This window comes from Zonotrichia leucophrys, chromosome 2 (assembly GCF_028769735.1).
Source record: "Zonotrichia leucophrys gambelii isolate GWCS_2022_RI chromosome 2, RI_Zleu_2.0, whole genome shotgun sequence".
Taxonomy (NCBI): domain Eukaryota; kingdom Metazoa; phylum Chordata; class Aves; order Passeriformes; family Passerellidae; genus Zonotrichia; species Zonotrichia leucophrys.
The window spans coordinates 118,792,837-118,808,425 of NC_088171.1; the positions used below are offsets into that span (position 1 = coordinate 118,792,837).

General features: G+C 41.5%; 1 protein-coding gene across 4 annotated transcripts in view; it reads left to right on the forward strand.

The window, feature by feature from the left end:
* SGK3 (serum/glucocorticoid regulated kinase family member 3) overlaps positions 1 to 15,589 on the forward strand; it is a 55,365-nt gene that overhangs the window by 20,296 nt on the left and 19,480 nt on the right. Inside the window, exons 1-4 of one of the 4 annotated variants that reach the window (XM_064706184.1) lie at positions 1,304 to 1,661; positions 1,956 to 2,167; positions 8,753 to 8,958; positions 13,698 to 13,781. In XM_064706184.1, the coding sequence (XP_064562254.1) occupies positions 8,881 to 8,958; positions 13,698 to 13,781 (162 nt within the window). In that variant the 5' untranslated portion in view covers positions 1,304 to 1,661; positions 1,956 to 2,167; positions 8,753 to 8,880. Of the gene's footprint in view, positions 1 to 1,303; positions 1,662 to 1,955; positions 2,168 to 8,752; positions 8,959 to 13,697; positions 13,782 to 15,589 lie in introns of those variants that run through there. The other 3 variants (XM_064706182.1, XM_064706183.1, XM_064706181.1) reach the window with 3 other exon arrangements.

Below are 15,589 nucleotides of genomic sequence, written 5' to 3' on the forward strand. Positions count from 1 at the left end.
GCATTATGCAGGAATACTTCAGCAGCAGCACTGTTCAGAAACAGGATCTCCTGAATTGCTGCTTGCCAGATACTTGCCAATACCTGTGACTGTTGAAATGAGCACCGTCATGTCCTGTCAGGCCCAATACAAGTCTTGTGAAGGCAGGCCTGTAGAACATGGGGCTTCTCCATAATCAATGGAACAGGTCCTCATGACAGCTTGTGGGGTTTTGGGGACACCCTTGTGTTACAGTGGTAATACACTAGAGTGGGCTGCAGTATTTTCACACTTGTGTTCATTCTCTGCATAGCCTTTGAAATCCCAAGAAACATTTCAGGTATTTATGGGGAGGAAGCTAAAATGGCATAGGCTGTTAACTCATCCTAAGTGTTACCATTTGCATTAGATATTCCCTGACTCTTAAGCCTTCTCTGAATGTTTGAAAGCATAGCAGATCCTCAGTAAACATGAGGCTTTAACTTAATGGGTGTGGTGGTCTTTTCTGTTAAACAGAATCCACGCTAACTCCTGTTTGTCTCACACTTTTAGGTCTCGTTAACAAAATAAAGTGAGGAGTGATACTGTCATTAAAAGAGCTTTTTTTCCTCCCCCCTATAATTTATATTTTTATAACTGTTTTATGGCCTCAATTTGCTCAGGAAAACTTAGCAAGTTACAGATAATTTTAAGACGTCTGGTTGAATTTTAGTGGGGGTGTTGAAACTTACCCCTGAAATTTCAGAGGTTGCAGAAATAGTTCCCTAAACAGTGCTAGATATCACACAAACCTATCTCATTTCCCCTGTGTTATTGCTCCTGCCCATACAGCAGGAGAGCTGTCATTACAGCGGCTGGCTGGCTTAATGACGGCCTTGCCGGTGGATTGTGGGCACCCCTGGGCACACTGGAGAGTTAAAGTGACACCCCTCGTGTGCGCAGGGGTGTTTTAAAGTTATTTTTACCCGAGCGTTGCTGTTTTTCCAGAGTTTCTGTGGGGAGCCGCCCAGCAGAAGCAGGAGCATCCCCCTAGGGGCTGGGTAGAGGAGAGGGGACTGAAGCCTTGGGATTAGGGGAAGTGAAAACTTGCCCCTAAAACAAAATGTGGGGTTTAAAAGTGTTTTATTTTAGTGTGGCTCTATAGATATAGATATAGGTATAGATATAGATATAGATGATATAGATAGGGCGGGAGGGGGAGAGGATCTCACCTCCCGGCCCCGTCCCCCAGCCCGGGGCAGGCCGCGCTCCGCGGAGGGCTGCGCGGGCGGGCGGGCAGCCTGGCGCCGCGGGCGGGGAGGGGCGGGAGGCAGGCACGGAGAGAGGCAGGGAGGGAAGAAGAGAAGGAGGGAGGGAGAGAGAGAGGGAGGGCGGCCGCAGCCTCGGCGCCCAGGCGGAGCCGCCTTTCCCTTTCCCTTTCGCCGCCGCCGAGCCCCGAGCGCGTTGCCCTGCGGGGGCGGGCCATGGCCGCGCCGGGCAGCGGCGGCGGGAGCCGGGCCGGGAGCCGGAGGAACAGCGCCTGAACTTCCTACAAGTCCTGGAAGAGGAGCCCAGAAATAGTTGCTGGGGTGAAGGCGAGAGAAGCTGGGTTTCCTTCCCGAGGTCCTCGCAGTGCGTGAAGCCGGTGGCTGCGCCCGTGAGGAGAGGAGGGGGAGGAAGAGCAGCAGGAGGAGGTAGGGGAGGTAGGTGAGGGTCCGTGGTACCCAGGGAGGGGAACCGGGGCGGCCTCGGCGCCGTCGTTCTCCTTCTCCGAATGGTTCGCAGCCAGGATGTGCTGCTGTTTCGGAAGAGCAGCACTGAAGCGTCTTAGGCAACGCTGCTTTGTCGAAATTCAGGTACCCTTGAGGAATTCAATTTTGTGGAGGTTAATTAAAAGGCTGTTGTAAAGTAATATGGCTAAAGCTCTTTTGACAGCTCGTCCTTTTTTTTTTTTTTTTTTGTGTCTGTGTGTGTTTATGTGTGTTTTCCTCCTCTAGCAGCTCATAAAGGTGTAAGTGCTGCTTCTGAACGTGCAGTAGTTTTGCAGGATGGAATGCGCCTTTCTTACTCCCCGTTGAACTTAGGATGCGTTGTTATGCGGGTAGTGCATTTCATCACAGCACAGCAGTGTCACCTGAATGCCCTTACGGTTCTTCTTGCACTGAAGAATTCTGTGAATATCACTTGCTGCAGTGTCCTTGTAGCTAAGGTTTGTTTATAACTTCTTTCAGACATTCCAAGTGGTTTTATAGACACACATAGAATGAGACTGTATTTTTAAGGCTTGATGTTACTCTATTTTGGAGTCTTCTAACATTAGTGTTGTTTCAGTCTCAGTGTCTAAATATATTTCTGACCTTTTTTTTTTCCTTCACCTGCACATCAGTCTCTTCAATGACTGTAATATGAACTAATGGTAAAAACAGAAGCTGCATATGGAGGAGACTTTTCCTGAAGGCTTTATGATATTTTAGATTTCAGGAAAAATTATTACTAGCTTTTGGAAAGCATGTTGGAAAGTTCAGTGTTGTTAAGGTAGTCTCCATGCATGGTATTTCTTGTAACATAAAGCTAGAAAACTGACCTGTTTTTTAAAAGATACTTTGAGATTCTCGTTTAGATCAGAAATGCAGCACAATTGACTTGCCCATGTCAGTGAGAAGTACTGGTTGTTTTAAAAACCTTGGCAAAGCTGAAGAAGTAGGCACTAGTGATTACATGATAATGTAACATAATAATAATAACAACATAATGTGTTAAAATTGCTTTCCAGCCTCGAATTCCCACCTGTGATGTAAATTACAGCCTCACCACATCTGATGCTGTCGCACTAAATTCTGTTTTCTGTACATAAGCCACTAATCTGTGAATCCTTATGAACTCAGCCTTCTCATTCTCTGTGCAGCCCAGAAATATGTGAGAGTTCAGTGCATGCTCTCACCTGTGGGAGTCTGTAAACTCTCCTGAAGAATGGTGTAGAATACTTGCTGTGGCTGCACTGATGTAACACGATGAATCACCTGGTGATGAACTGGATGGGCAATTTGTATAGTGCTAAAGGGTCTTTCTCCTGCTTGCTTCTTATATTTCCAGTGTTTAATTTGTTGCCTTTTCATTATCCAACACCTTTATGGTTCTAGGCAGCCATCAATTCTGTAAAGCCCAGACTTCAAAAGTGATTTCTGGATTGTGGCCTGTAACTTGGATTTGCATATTCCATTATATTATTATCCAGCCATATTCTGTTATATGGATTTTACCTTTTGCTGATTACAGTACATAAAACCCTGGAACTCTCTCGATGTTCCATGTGTTAGCAGTAACATCCCTCTCAAACAGATTGGAATTCTGCATTTATGTAGTGAAACTGAGGGAGAGCTGTTGGTGACTTCTGTTGAAGATCGTGTAAGAATGTGTCCAGTAAATCTGGAATTGAAGTGTGGTGTTCTCTCATTTCATTTTCATCCAGAGGGGTAAAATGAGGCTGGATTGTTTGCCTGGTGTTTACTGAAGTCTGACTGCCCTCTTATGTAGAGCTGACTATGTTGCAGGTGGCTGCTGTCAGCTGTCTCTAAGAGCTCTTCAAAGTTGTTTATGGTGCTGTTGCTGCAGCTCCTGAGCTGTGCTGTCCTTAGGCATCTACATTTAAAATTTAATTGGACCTGGTGTATAGGCAGACTGAGAAAGCACACCAAGAAATATGCAGGTAGCAAGTGTAATACAAACTGGATATTTTTAGTATACTCTGTTGTTTGTGGAAGTTGTACCATCTGAGACACAGTGATCCTTGTGGGTACTATGGACACAGGCAAAATGGAATTACTGGAGAATGGAATTACTATGGAGATGTGTTTAGGATTAAAAGACAACTGCCTCTTACTGGCAATATTTGTTCTTAAGACCTGTTTCATTACTCAGGGTTTGCTTACCACAGCAGAGAACCTGTGTTCTGTCATGTAATAAATATGAATGCAAATAGGTCTAATCCAAGCCACGAATCTTGTTATAGGCCAGTTAAGAGTAATTTACTGGAGCTTCTTTTGGGAAGTGGGGCAGAAAGGATGTTCTTGGGTGCAGTACAGTCATGGGAAGGTAATGTTTGCCTGACTTCTCCAAAGGAAATTTGATAGAGACAAAAAGAGGGTGATTACTTATTTCATTCCTTTGGTTGCATTTTCACTTTATTTGCAGTCCTTTTCTGTAACTAGAAAGATTCAGTTGAATTGGACTTTGCCCATGTTGCTGCAGAGGAGTGGTGCTACTAGAAATTTTTAAAACTGCTAGGTAGTGGGTGGATGTGTAAACAGGGAGCTTTTTCTTTTATAGTAGTGGCTCAGTTCTCAACTCTCTCAAATTATACTCTAGAAAGGATTGTGGAGTTAAGCCAGGGACTGACTAGAGTATTTTGGTTAGTGCTCTGTTTTTTAATTCAGGTGAAGTCTTGCTAGAGGTCTGCCATGGTGTCTAGTGTTACTGTATTAAAAATTGTATGTAGTGTGATATTTAAAAGGATGTATTTTTGTGAATGAAACCTATTTTCTCCAGAACCTTATTATTGAACAGCTTCTGGCCATCCCTTTCTCTTTAGAGATTAGCAATCTGTGTTTTGCCTTTGGCTTTTTATGAACCCCTTGACTTCACATACAGTGCCTCATCCTGTATTTCTGTTGCACTGGATTCTGAATATCTCGTCTGCCATTTCCTGTGTGTCAGCTGCTGTCTGGTAACAAGAATGGGACGCTATTTCTCCATAGAGAAGTTGAGAAAAAGTTGACTTTCTGGGTTTTCTACAAGATTGTGTAAGGCCCAGTGATATGTTGAGCCATTATCAGTGCATTTGTGGAGAAGACTGAGGAAGTGATGAAAAGCATGCCAAAAGTGATACTTTTTCTAAAGTTAGAAGAAATAGGGTAGTGTTCATAGTGAACGATAGGAGTGCCTCCTGTGCCTTGCTTTCAGTCTCTTTAAATGCAGGCTCCTTCTGTAACTGGAATCACAGGTGAGATTTTCAGCAGCTGGTTTAATGATGGTTCAGTCCCAAACTAAGTCCTTCAGGGCAGATGATTGGTGTATAGGAAAGTGCCTATATGCTGTTCCAATGGATATGGATCCTGGTGATGCCTCCAAACGTGCTTGCAGGGAGAGTCTCCTGGGGGTTTTGTCTGTTCTTGTCCCTGCTTCCCTTGTCTTACTCAGAGTGAGTGTGATTTGCCCTGGCCGTAGAGGTATTTAAGGCGATGTGGCAGCAGCTAGCGAGGCACCATATGAGTACACAATTACCTGATCTAGCCTTGGACATTCTAGGCAGAGGTTGAAGCATAAGCACCCAGAAAATTTTTGGTTATAGTGCTACCATCTTTAGGCCATTACCATTTTAAAAAGAAGAGAAAATGTTTCAGTCCAGAATAAAACAGTCTGATTAAACTTCAGAAACCTTTTCTAATACAGTTTTCTTATATAGAAGAGAGTAAAAGGAGGATGCCACACACTGCTAAACTATGTTGTATTTGCCTCTTGCATGCAGCTATGAGGAAGCTGTACTGAATATTTTATAGTCAGGCATTCATTTGTGGGTGTAGTAGATTTGTGTATGCTCTTGTGGTGTCAGGGTTCTGCTCTTGCCATGCTCTTTCTTTACTGCAGGCAAGGGTCAGCCTGAAAATTGATGTTGTTGTGGCTTCCTGCAGGAAACAGTGAAAATCCTGCTGGCTTGTATAAATCCATGGAGAGAACGGACAGTGTAGCTGTTGATAGGCTTGAAACTGTGCCAGGAGGACTGGTGGCTTCTGATCTACTCTAACATTTTTGTGTTTTCTCCTGTTCCAGGCTCCTGTAAGCCTTGTTAAGTTTTAGCTATTTCTGGACAACACTGGTCTCAGCATTAATCTGTCTTGCAGGTTATCTACATTATCTACATCTTTCACTGGTGGCCAAGTTTGATTTGAGGGGACTTACTTTGATATGGGGTTTTTCTGAAGTTCCCTTCCCCTTTGGTCTGTTATCAAAGTTGAACCGAGGGGCTGCTTGTTTTTAGTTCCAGGAAATGCTGTAACCAGAGGTAGAGATTCTCTGCTGGCTGTGTCTGTTAAACTCACTTGTACCTGGCATCCTTTAAAATTCTGCAATTTCCACTTTCGAAACTGTGGGTTAAAATGTCTGTACTGTTTTCTGTCCATTATTACTTCATGTAGTTATCACAGCATTAGTGATTTTACCTGCTGTTTAAAGCACAGCTGTGTTCCTAACTGCAGCACGGTAAAGATTAAGGCAAGTCTGTCCCTATTTCTGTAGTCAGACCTACAGTTCAGATGTAAGAAGCTCTCAAGAGCTGACATGCTCAAGGCAAATAGAAATTGAAAGAAATCTCTGATCCACTGGAGCTTAGTGGCAGAGTGAAAATGCAGTTCTTCCAAGTTTGTCAGTTCAGCTTAGTGTTGGTGACCCAGGCACGGCTCAGAGGAGATGCCTCAGGGAAAGAAAATAATCACAGCCAGTGATCTTCCAGGCAGCTTAAAGAACAAAATGTGAACATTACAGTTTTGGTTTCTCAGATGATTTATTCTTCATCTCCCCAGTAAGATGAATAAATTCTTCCTGAATTAATCTGGTTGACACTTCCTCCTTTTGTTTTTCAGAGGTCTTTCAGCTTCAGATATGGAATAAAGCTCAGTCTTCCAAGACTACAGCTTTATTCCATACGGCTCCTGTTCTGGCATTTAAAACTCAGACACTAAAAATAAGAAACTGAAGGGATGAGAGAAATACAGACTGTATTGTGAACATGACTACAGGCATCTTGGAAACCTTTGTAACAAACGTTGGTTTACAAGAGGAGAAGGACAGTGAGTGGTATTAATCAGGGAACACCTAATCCATTTTAAAGCTTTACTTGTTTTTCTGTGATGAGCAGTAAGACAGATAAAACACAGGGGCTTATGCTCAGTTCCTGATACTGGACCTGAAGTAGATAAAGGTTGACACAAGTGCTTAGTAAAGTCTAAGCTTAGTGAAGCACTTACTGGAAGTGGTGCCTGTTGACTGTTTTAGTGGACCAATTATGATGGGGAAGAGCTCAGTTAACCTTTACAGCTCAGTTTTAGTGTGTGTCAGTGGGAAAACACTCTTAATCTCATTCTGGTATAAAATTGTGGAAGGTGTGCCTTGCAACAAAGCTTTTAACAGTAGCTTTCCAGAGGAAAAGAGAAACCAATTTGAAACCCATGGTCTGTGTAACTGTGTTGAATGAACTGTGTTCTAGTCAAATAAAGGTGGGGAGAAGCTTAACCCTGCTCAACACAGTAATTATCTAATTGGTGAAGTAGGGAACAATCAAATTAAAGGAAATGCAATTGTAGCTAAAAAAAAGTTTCTGAGTATCTTGCAGTATGGGATGATCTATCACTTAGCTGTGATTATAATGTTGTAAACATTCCTTTTTGTTCAAGTCATCAGATAGGTCTTTGAAAATTAACTTCATTTTAAATGGCAAAAAGAGAAATAACAACATGAAGTTTGATGATCTGGCTTTTGAGAGCAAGAAAAATAGTGAGTTGATTGACTGAGACTAGTTGAGTATCGAGAACAAATCTTTTCACTGGATTCCGGGAGCTTTGGCCTTTGTGCCAACATAAATATGGGTGTCTCTCTAATAGCAGAACTGCATGGGATTTGTTTGTGCTTTTTGGAAATTTATGATATGAAATATAGAGTTTACTTTTATACTTCCCTGTTTTAAGAAAATAGGGAGTCAGTGTTGAACTGGGCACTCCTTTTTCCTTTGGCTATTTTGAAGAGATGAGGTCTCGCTCTTTCTAAGCCACTTCTCTCATGTTTGTGAGTTGATCAGACACATCTTGCTCTAAAGCTGTGCTGCATTCAGTGAAGCAGCTCAGATGGCTGTGCTGTGCTGGCCCAAACAGAGGTGTGTAGCTATGCAATGTTAATTTTGGCTGCTATAAGCGCTACTGAAGCTCCTGTTGTTATCAGTGGGGTCCAGTAAATAATGTGCTAGTTCTCAGGGAGGGCAGGTGAGGAAAAGGCTGTCCTTCTGTGAGTAAAGAGGCATCTAGTTGACACTAAGCTTTCTGCCTTTTTGATGGCTTTATTCTTAGTCTCTTGTGTTGTGCCCTTCTCACATTCTGCAAGGAAATTTAACTGTTCCACTGAAGGGAAAGGATGACCTTACACCCTGTGTTCTGCCAAACACAAAGTACGCCTGGTAAGGGGAAGGAGGGACAGAGAAGGTAAATATTCAGACAGACACATGATGCTGCCTGTGTCCCTCTCTAAAACTCACATGAAGAATTTGTTTTCCTCATGTCGTCTTTCATCTCTGAAGTGACATTTAAATGCGCTCAGCATGTTCTGACAAATCTGAAGTGCCCTCTGGTAGAGATTCATGCAGTTGAAGACCTTTGGTATTGAAATAAATTGTTCTGAATGTAAAAGTTGGTGGCATTTCTCAGATGTCTGATACCAGGTTGTCATCTTCAATTATTTCTTCATGCCCTTTGTTCCTACAAAGTATTCTTTGCAGTGGGCCCAAATCTGTTTCCAGTATGTCTGCACAGCTCAGTGAGCTTTTGGATGCGCTTGTGTCTTTGGAGAATGTGAGTGATTTCAGTGAAACAACAAAGAACTACAAGCATGAAAGTTTACAAAATAGCCATGATTGTGGCTTTATATGTACATATTGACGTGCATTTCCTGCCAGCAAAAGTTCTTGTCACACAGGTTTTCAACAATGTGAGTTAAGAGCTCCTGTACTTAAATTTTCCTTCTATGTTCACTTTAGGATAACATGATGGAATTCAGATTTTCTCAAGAAAAGCTGCGGATGTTGGACCAGTACCGTTGACGAGACCTCCTGACTGCAACACCCAGAGCAGGGTCCTGTGAGGAATTTGTCACAAGAAGCACACAATGGATCTCAAAGAGAGCTGCCCAAGCGTTAGCATTCCCAGCTCTGATGAACACAGAGAGAAGAAAAAGAGATTTACTGTAAGTATGTAGGAGAGTACGCACTGTGGCCAAAGGCATAGACTATTGGTGTCTAGCAGATTTCTTCTCTTCTGCTGCTAAGCTTCGTATTATTTTCAATAGGTTTATGGAAATCAGTTTCCTTGCTCTTGTGAGCAGTGGCCATAGGCCAGTGTGAAAAGTTGTGAATATTTTACAGTGTTTACCTGTGTTGTTTGCTGCATAAAGAGCTTGCCTTTACAATTTTCTGCTGATTTTATCCCAAAATAGCTGCATTTGCTTGTATAAAATATTTAAGTATCCAAGTACAGAGAAAATATTCTGGAACCATTTTTGGCATTCTGCATGATTTTTATGAAGACATTTATTTTGTAAAGGGATAAAGTTTGAATTTGGTTCTTTGTGGGGGCTTGTTTGAACATCCATTCTTTCCGAGATATCCTATTATACTATTGTAATTTTTTTTTGGTGTGAAATGAAAAAAAATATAAACCATCAATTTTTTTCAAAACCTTTTTTTTGTCTTCCTTCCTGTTTCTGATTCTAATGCTTATGAGTTTTTTCCTATCCCGTTCCATTTCCTTGTCATTTCTCTGCCTCTTCCTTTCTTTACCTTCTAGTTTGACTTTCTGGTTGTGAAGTCTTCCTATTGTGTGGGAAATTTGTTGCATTGCATAGTGAAAAATAAAGTAGTGTGGTATGAATTTTTGTTTGGCTTTTAAATAACCCTAAATGACAAGATCAAAATACTTCCTTCAGAAGGCTCAAACTGTTTCGGTGTTCTTGTGCAACTTCCTCTAAGATTTTTTTTTTCATTGAGTGAGTTAGTCACTCTTCAGATGAGGAATGCAAACACTGTGGAAACAATATGGAGTTGCTGAAGAATACAACAATGCAATGTTTTACTAGGAGTTATGCTGTCTCCTTCTCCTCTTCACCTCCTTTTTTTTGGAGAAGAACAGTAGAACAGTGCTCTTTGATTCTGCAAGTGTGTCAGGATGTAGCTTGGGGAAGGAGTGTGCCAGTAAAGGGAACTTTAAACAAAAGAGAACTTTACTAATTCATTAAACCTCTGCATTCATGTGAAACTCAGGTGAGCAGAAAAACCTTTGTGAAAGTCTAATCTTGAGCAGAGCAGTTCTGTTTTGTTGCCTCAGTTCTGCAGTTAAAATTTGCCAGTGTGGTACATTGAGCATGTACTAATGCTGTGGTGTCCAGGTCATTTTACCTGAAGGTCTGTGAGACAGCCTGGGCAGTGTACAGGCACTTTCTTGGGGCGTGCCCTTGAGAAAGGAGTATGAAACATCAGAAATGGGGGGCAGAGAGAGGAGAGGGGAAGGAATCCAGCCTAGATTACACTGTGCAGAGGTACACTTTGTCCTGCTGTCTTCTGCTTTCTGTGCCAGGGAGTAATTAGCAGCTTGACAAGAAGTGCTTTCACAACCAAGCTTTCGAATATTATCACATATATTTTAGGATTTGGTAACAGAAGTGAGGGTCATACTAAACTTCATGGTAGAAACTGTGAATTCCAGCATGTGTCAGTGCTGTTTCTGTGTCCCCTGTGCTGTAGCTGTTTGTAATGACAGGATCCCATCAGTACTTTGGCAGGGAGTGAGAAAGGGATACAGGGGGAAGCAGCTCATAGCAAATTTGTGGTAGGTATGACTTTCTGATAGCCACAGCAGTGCCATTTCTGTAAAGAGCAGTAAGAAGGGTTTTCATTTGGGGTGAGAAGAAAGGTCAGAATGAGAAAGGCTAGGAAAGATTTCAGGTGTCTGTATAGTCTTCACCTTACCATTGCTCACAGAGTGTTTCATTGCTACTTCTGAGACTCTTCTGGAATCTTCCTGGTCTGAACAGAAACTGATTTTCAGCTCAAACCTTTCAATGGCTCACTTTATGCTGGCATGGAAACAAGACAAGTATGTGCAACTTAGCTTTTGCTAGCTCTGCTTTTTCCCCTCACACTCTGAAAAAGCATTTTTAAAAACAATCATGTCTCTGAGCAGGCATCATTCTGATAATTAAAGGAGCTTTTCAGTTTTGTCTCTGGAAGTGAAATTCTCATACCTCCTGATCATTTTCATGATCTTTTATTGAATATTTTATTTGGTTTTGTGAAATACTGCATACTTGTGATATATTTACTACTACTTTTTTTTTTCTTTTTTCAAATGATTATATGTTTGCAATTTTTGGGTTCTGGCAGGGAAACTTTTTTGCTCCCATTTAATGCATGGCAACAGCCTCTGTGTAAATCCATAGAGGCTGATCCTCATTTTTCAGAAGATTCAGCATTCACTTTCTCCATAAAAGGAGTAAAGTATTTCCTTGTTTTGGACCATATCTAGCCTATATTAATTGCTTTCTGTCCTTGCTGCATATTAGGTCATTCTTTTGCCTGTTTTGACAAATAGCTTTGTTTTGGGTTTCTCACTTTTATCCCTATGCTGTTTGATGTCTGAGGCTTAATTTTCTCTTCTGACCTGTTCTCATCTCCCTTTACACCCAGATCATATACAGGCTTATTAAAAAATCTCTTTCAAGGATGCTGTTTGTCTGATTAAATCTGAAAACTTTGTCTCAGACCTGTGATGTATAATATTAATCCCCAGCCCTGTGGAAATTGGGAGTTTTTTTTTTTTTATTTGTTGACAATAAATAGTTTCCTTACTTTCTCAATGATTGCTCTGTCAAAATTGGAAAACAGCCTACCTTTTTATTATTTCTTAGTTTAATAAAAATCAAGCATTTAATCCAGGAGCAAGAGCTACACAAACAGAGTTGAAGGCTTTTAATTTCAGTGACTTCTTTTGTGAAGAAATTCTACTGCATCCAGAAATAGCTGGATCCTGTCCTGTCTGTATCTAGGAAGACATTTTATGGTGATGTTTTTAGGAATTCTGTTCATTTTTCTTCCTTTTTATTTTTCTCAAAGCTTTGTGGTTTTTACCCACATACTATGAGTTGTGATGCATCATATCTATATTTAAGGAGTTTTCTAAGACCAAATTTGGATTAGGAAGAATTAGACTTGAAAAGGTTATTATTTAAGTAAGTCTACGTTCCTCCTCCCCACCTTTCTGCAAATAAGCATTGCACATCCCTCTAATCATTACACCAGAGCTGAGAGTAGTAAGACAGCCCTGACATGTCTTGGTTTTAGTTTTTTATCAGATTCTTAGTGGATATTGTGTGTTTTCTTACCACTCAGTGTGCCCATAACTGTTGGACTTGAAGCTGTTCCTCAGTTGGGGCATGCAAGAGCTTTGTTGTGTGAACTGGATGACCTCATACAGGTTTTTCTATGCTCTCTTGTGTAAAAAATGTTGATTGTGTCATTGTTCTGTAGCTACTCTGAGAACAAAACTGTTTAAATTTAGCGGTTGCCAAGGAGGTGGATATCATCTCGTATCCTGAGTTCTGCTTGCCTGTGCACTCTGCTCTCTGTGCTTCTGCCCAGCTACCTTGGCCCTCTGCTCAGTGTGTTGGCATTGATGTGCTGTGCAGTCATGGGGAGCAGAGGTGTTTTGTGATTGAGCACTGCTGGCAGGATTTGATTGCTGTGTAAGTGACCCAGTTCACGAGGACAGTGCTCAAGTTTTGCAGCTGAAGCTTTTGCTGCCTACAGCGTAGGGAGACTCTAGAGGGGGAGTGGGTTGGTTTTGTGCTAACACTTGTTTAGCAGCATGAGGCAAAGTGGGTTTTCTTAGAAAGTCTCATCAGCATTCTGCTGGATGCTTCCATTCAGCTTCCTGTGCTCCCCAGGGCCAGGAACTGAGAACAGCTGATGTGAGCAGTTAGCAGAGCCTGACTGCAGCCCTCAGGCTGAGGAGCTGATGGTGGTGGCTGCCACTTCCACTGTGGGAGTTAGAGAGGGAGCCAAGGTGCTGCTGCAGGGCAGGAGGGAGGCTGGGGCATTGGTCCGGTAGTCTGCACTGGGAATTAGCAGCGCTCTGCACTCATTTCCTTGCTCTGCCCATCCTCCTCCCTGAAGGAATAGCTGAGCTCCTTCTGGAAGTACAAGAAAGTAGAGAAGTGAAGACAGCTATTGCCTGAGAGACAGGAGAAGCCTGCTGGACACACAGCTGCCAGCCAGGTTCATGAATCCAGGGACTGACAGTCTGTCTGTGGCATGGCCTGTGAAAGGCCTGAAGTGTGCAGTGGGTTCAGCTATACCCCCCTTCATCACAGTGCTGTGTATTATGTTAAACAGGCTGTATTTCAGCCACAGCACCACTTCTTCCTCCCTGAACAATTGTGCCATCAGCCAGGATTCTTCTGTGTTCAAGGTGTTCAAATGAACAGTTATCTTCATACCTTCCATATGTACTTTCTCTTTAGGTTTTGGTGAAGGCAGTCTTTGGTAATTTTAAATGCTTTGCTTCTTTAGTATTCATCTTTATTATGAATTATTGAGTTGTTAACAAATTTCATATTAAATTTTAACAGACTATCTGATGGTCAGGTGCTCTTTTTGGATATTAACTGATTTATGAAACTCCACTAAATCAGTTTTGGTGTTAGTTTTCGCTTACCTGGTGTTTAAAAAATTTTCTGCAAAGTACCAGATTCTTTTACTTGTTCTTCTAATAATTTCTGTTGATATCTGTGTGACTTAGCTATAAGAAATGCATGGTTTGATAAGTGCATTTACACAATAAATTTAACAACCTGCCCTTAACTTTCACCAGGAGATTAAACCTGAGAAGTTTTACTAAGCTTTGTGGGCAATAACACTGTCCTTGTTCCTCCAGGTTTACAAAGTGTTGGTCTCTGTTGGCAGAAATGAGTGGTTTGTCTTTCGACGGTATGCGGAGTTTGATAAACTCTACAACACGGTAAGCAAAAAGCAAGCTATGAAATCATGCCAGAATAGCAGAGTAACACTTGCAGTGTTATGGTTTGAGTTAATCCTCTCTTGAGGAGTTTGAGTCAACATTTAATAACCATAGGAGTCTAATTAAAGAAGATGATGGAGTGGGTTTTTTAAACTTGGGTTTGTTTGAATTTCGGACTCAAAATCCACTTATTTGTCACAGTTTTTTATAGTTCCTTGGCATCATAGCTCGATGAAACTTCCAGCTTAGTTGTTGTCAAAACATACAAAATGTGCTTTTGTTCATGATAAAAAACCCCACAAAACAGCTAGATAGATACATTCCTCCTAAGCCAGTGTTTTTCTTTGAAGTATTGAAAGCAATGACCAAATCCTTGTTTCTTAATGGAAATTTTGTAGTTAGTCATTGATGGCACTTCACACCTGCAGTTTCAGAGCAGGTATGATTCTTTGCACAAAAAAATGTGGTCAGTGTTCCAAAAAAAAATAGCCCCCTTCAGCAACTAAGTATGGATTTCTTGTGTTTGTTGCTAGAAGAGGGTTTTTGTGTCGTGGGCAAGTGGGGTAAATACTTGTTCAGATGTGAGTATGAGTTATGTGTGCTGTACCCATACTTTCCTCCAGTTTTTTGTGTTTAGAGACCACAATTTTTGCTTTAACAAAAGAGGAAATAATTCCCCTCTGATTCCCATACTAAAATATTACCAGCTTCTTATTTGTGCCTTCCCTTCCACTGTCTCTCTGGGAGGTAGTCAGGCCTTCTCTCTCCTGCCTCCCTGTGCATGGATTTGCATGTGGCAGTGGTCTTCAAACACAGGCTGTGAGCTTGGAAATGTTTGAGCTGAAATGCCCCTGGATTCACTGTGTTGTGCTTTGCCTGCATCTTGCAGGGATAAACCTGTAAGGGATGTGAAAACAGAAAATCCTCCTTTCAGAGGGAGTGTTGGTGATCCTGTTCCTTTGCCGTGTTCTCTTGCCATTAGAATTGGCCTGCTCTGCTGAAGTTTGTTCAGCCCTCGTCTCTCTAATATGGGCAGAGGTGTGGTCCTGAGGAAGCATAACCAGGAGGACATTTACTCCAGTTTCTCTTCAGAAATTTGTACAATATATACACCAAAAGAACTCGTGCTGCTAACTGAAAGAAATTGTGGTGTTGCTAAGGGAAGAATTGCCAGCTACTGTATTAGAAAACTACTCTCTTAAAAAGGATGAGAGTAAAATTGTTCTTCTGGAGCACTTGAAGGTGAAGTAAATGTAGTTGAGGCTTGATTAGTGCCAGGTTTGGGGTTTTCTTAATATACAATTCACTGTTGTTGTGTACGATCTTCTGGTCAGTTTATCAAGTGAAATATTAATTGAATTATCAAGTGCAGGATCCTAAAATAGACTGTTCATCTACTTGTAATTTTGATGTAGGGATAGACCACCTGTGATTTCTAAAGCTTAAAGAATGTAATTTGGACAAAACACAGATGCCTGTATCCCCTGTATAGAGCTCTGTGCAGGCAAGCAAATAAAAGAAAAACAAACCCAAAAGAGATAAAGAATTGATGGAGGAAGGAAGAAAAACAAAAAAAGAACATTGAAATTTGGTTTTATAACCTGGGGCAAATAATTTTGCACTGTTGCTCTGGTAGTCTGTAAAATGAAGATGAGATGGCCTTTGAATTTAAAAGGGTATGCCTATTGCAAACAAACTGAGTACAGATTGTTCTGGGTATGTTTTTTTCCCCTTGTGTATGAGCTGAGGAAATGGCACAGCGGAGCAGAATTACTAATAATCAGGTGTTCAACCTGTTCATCAGAAAA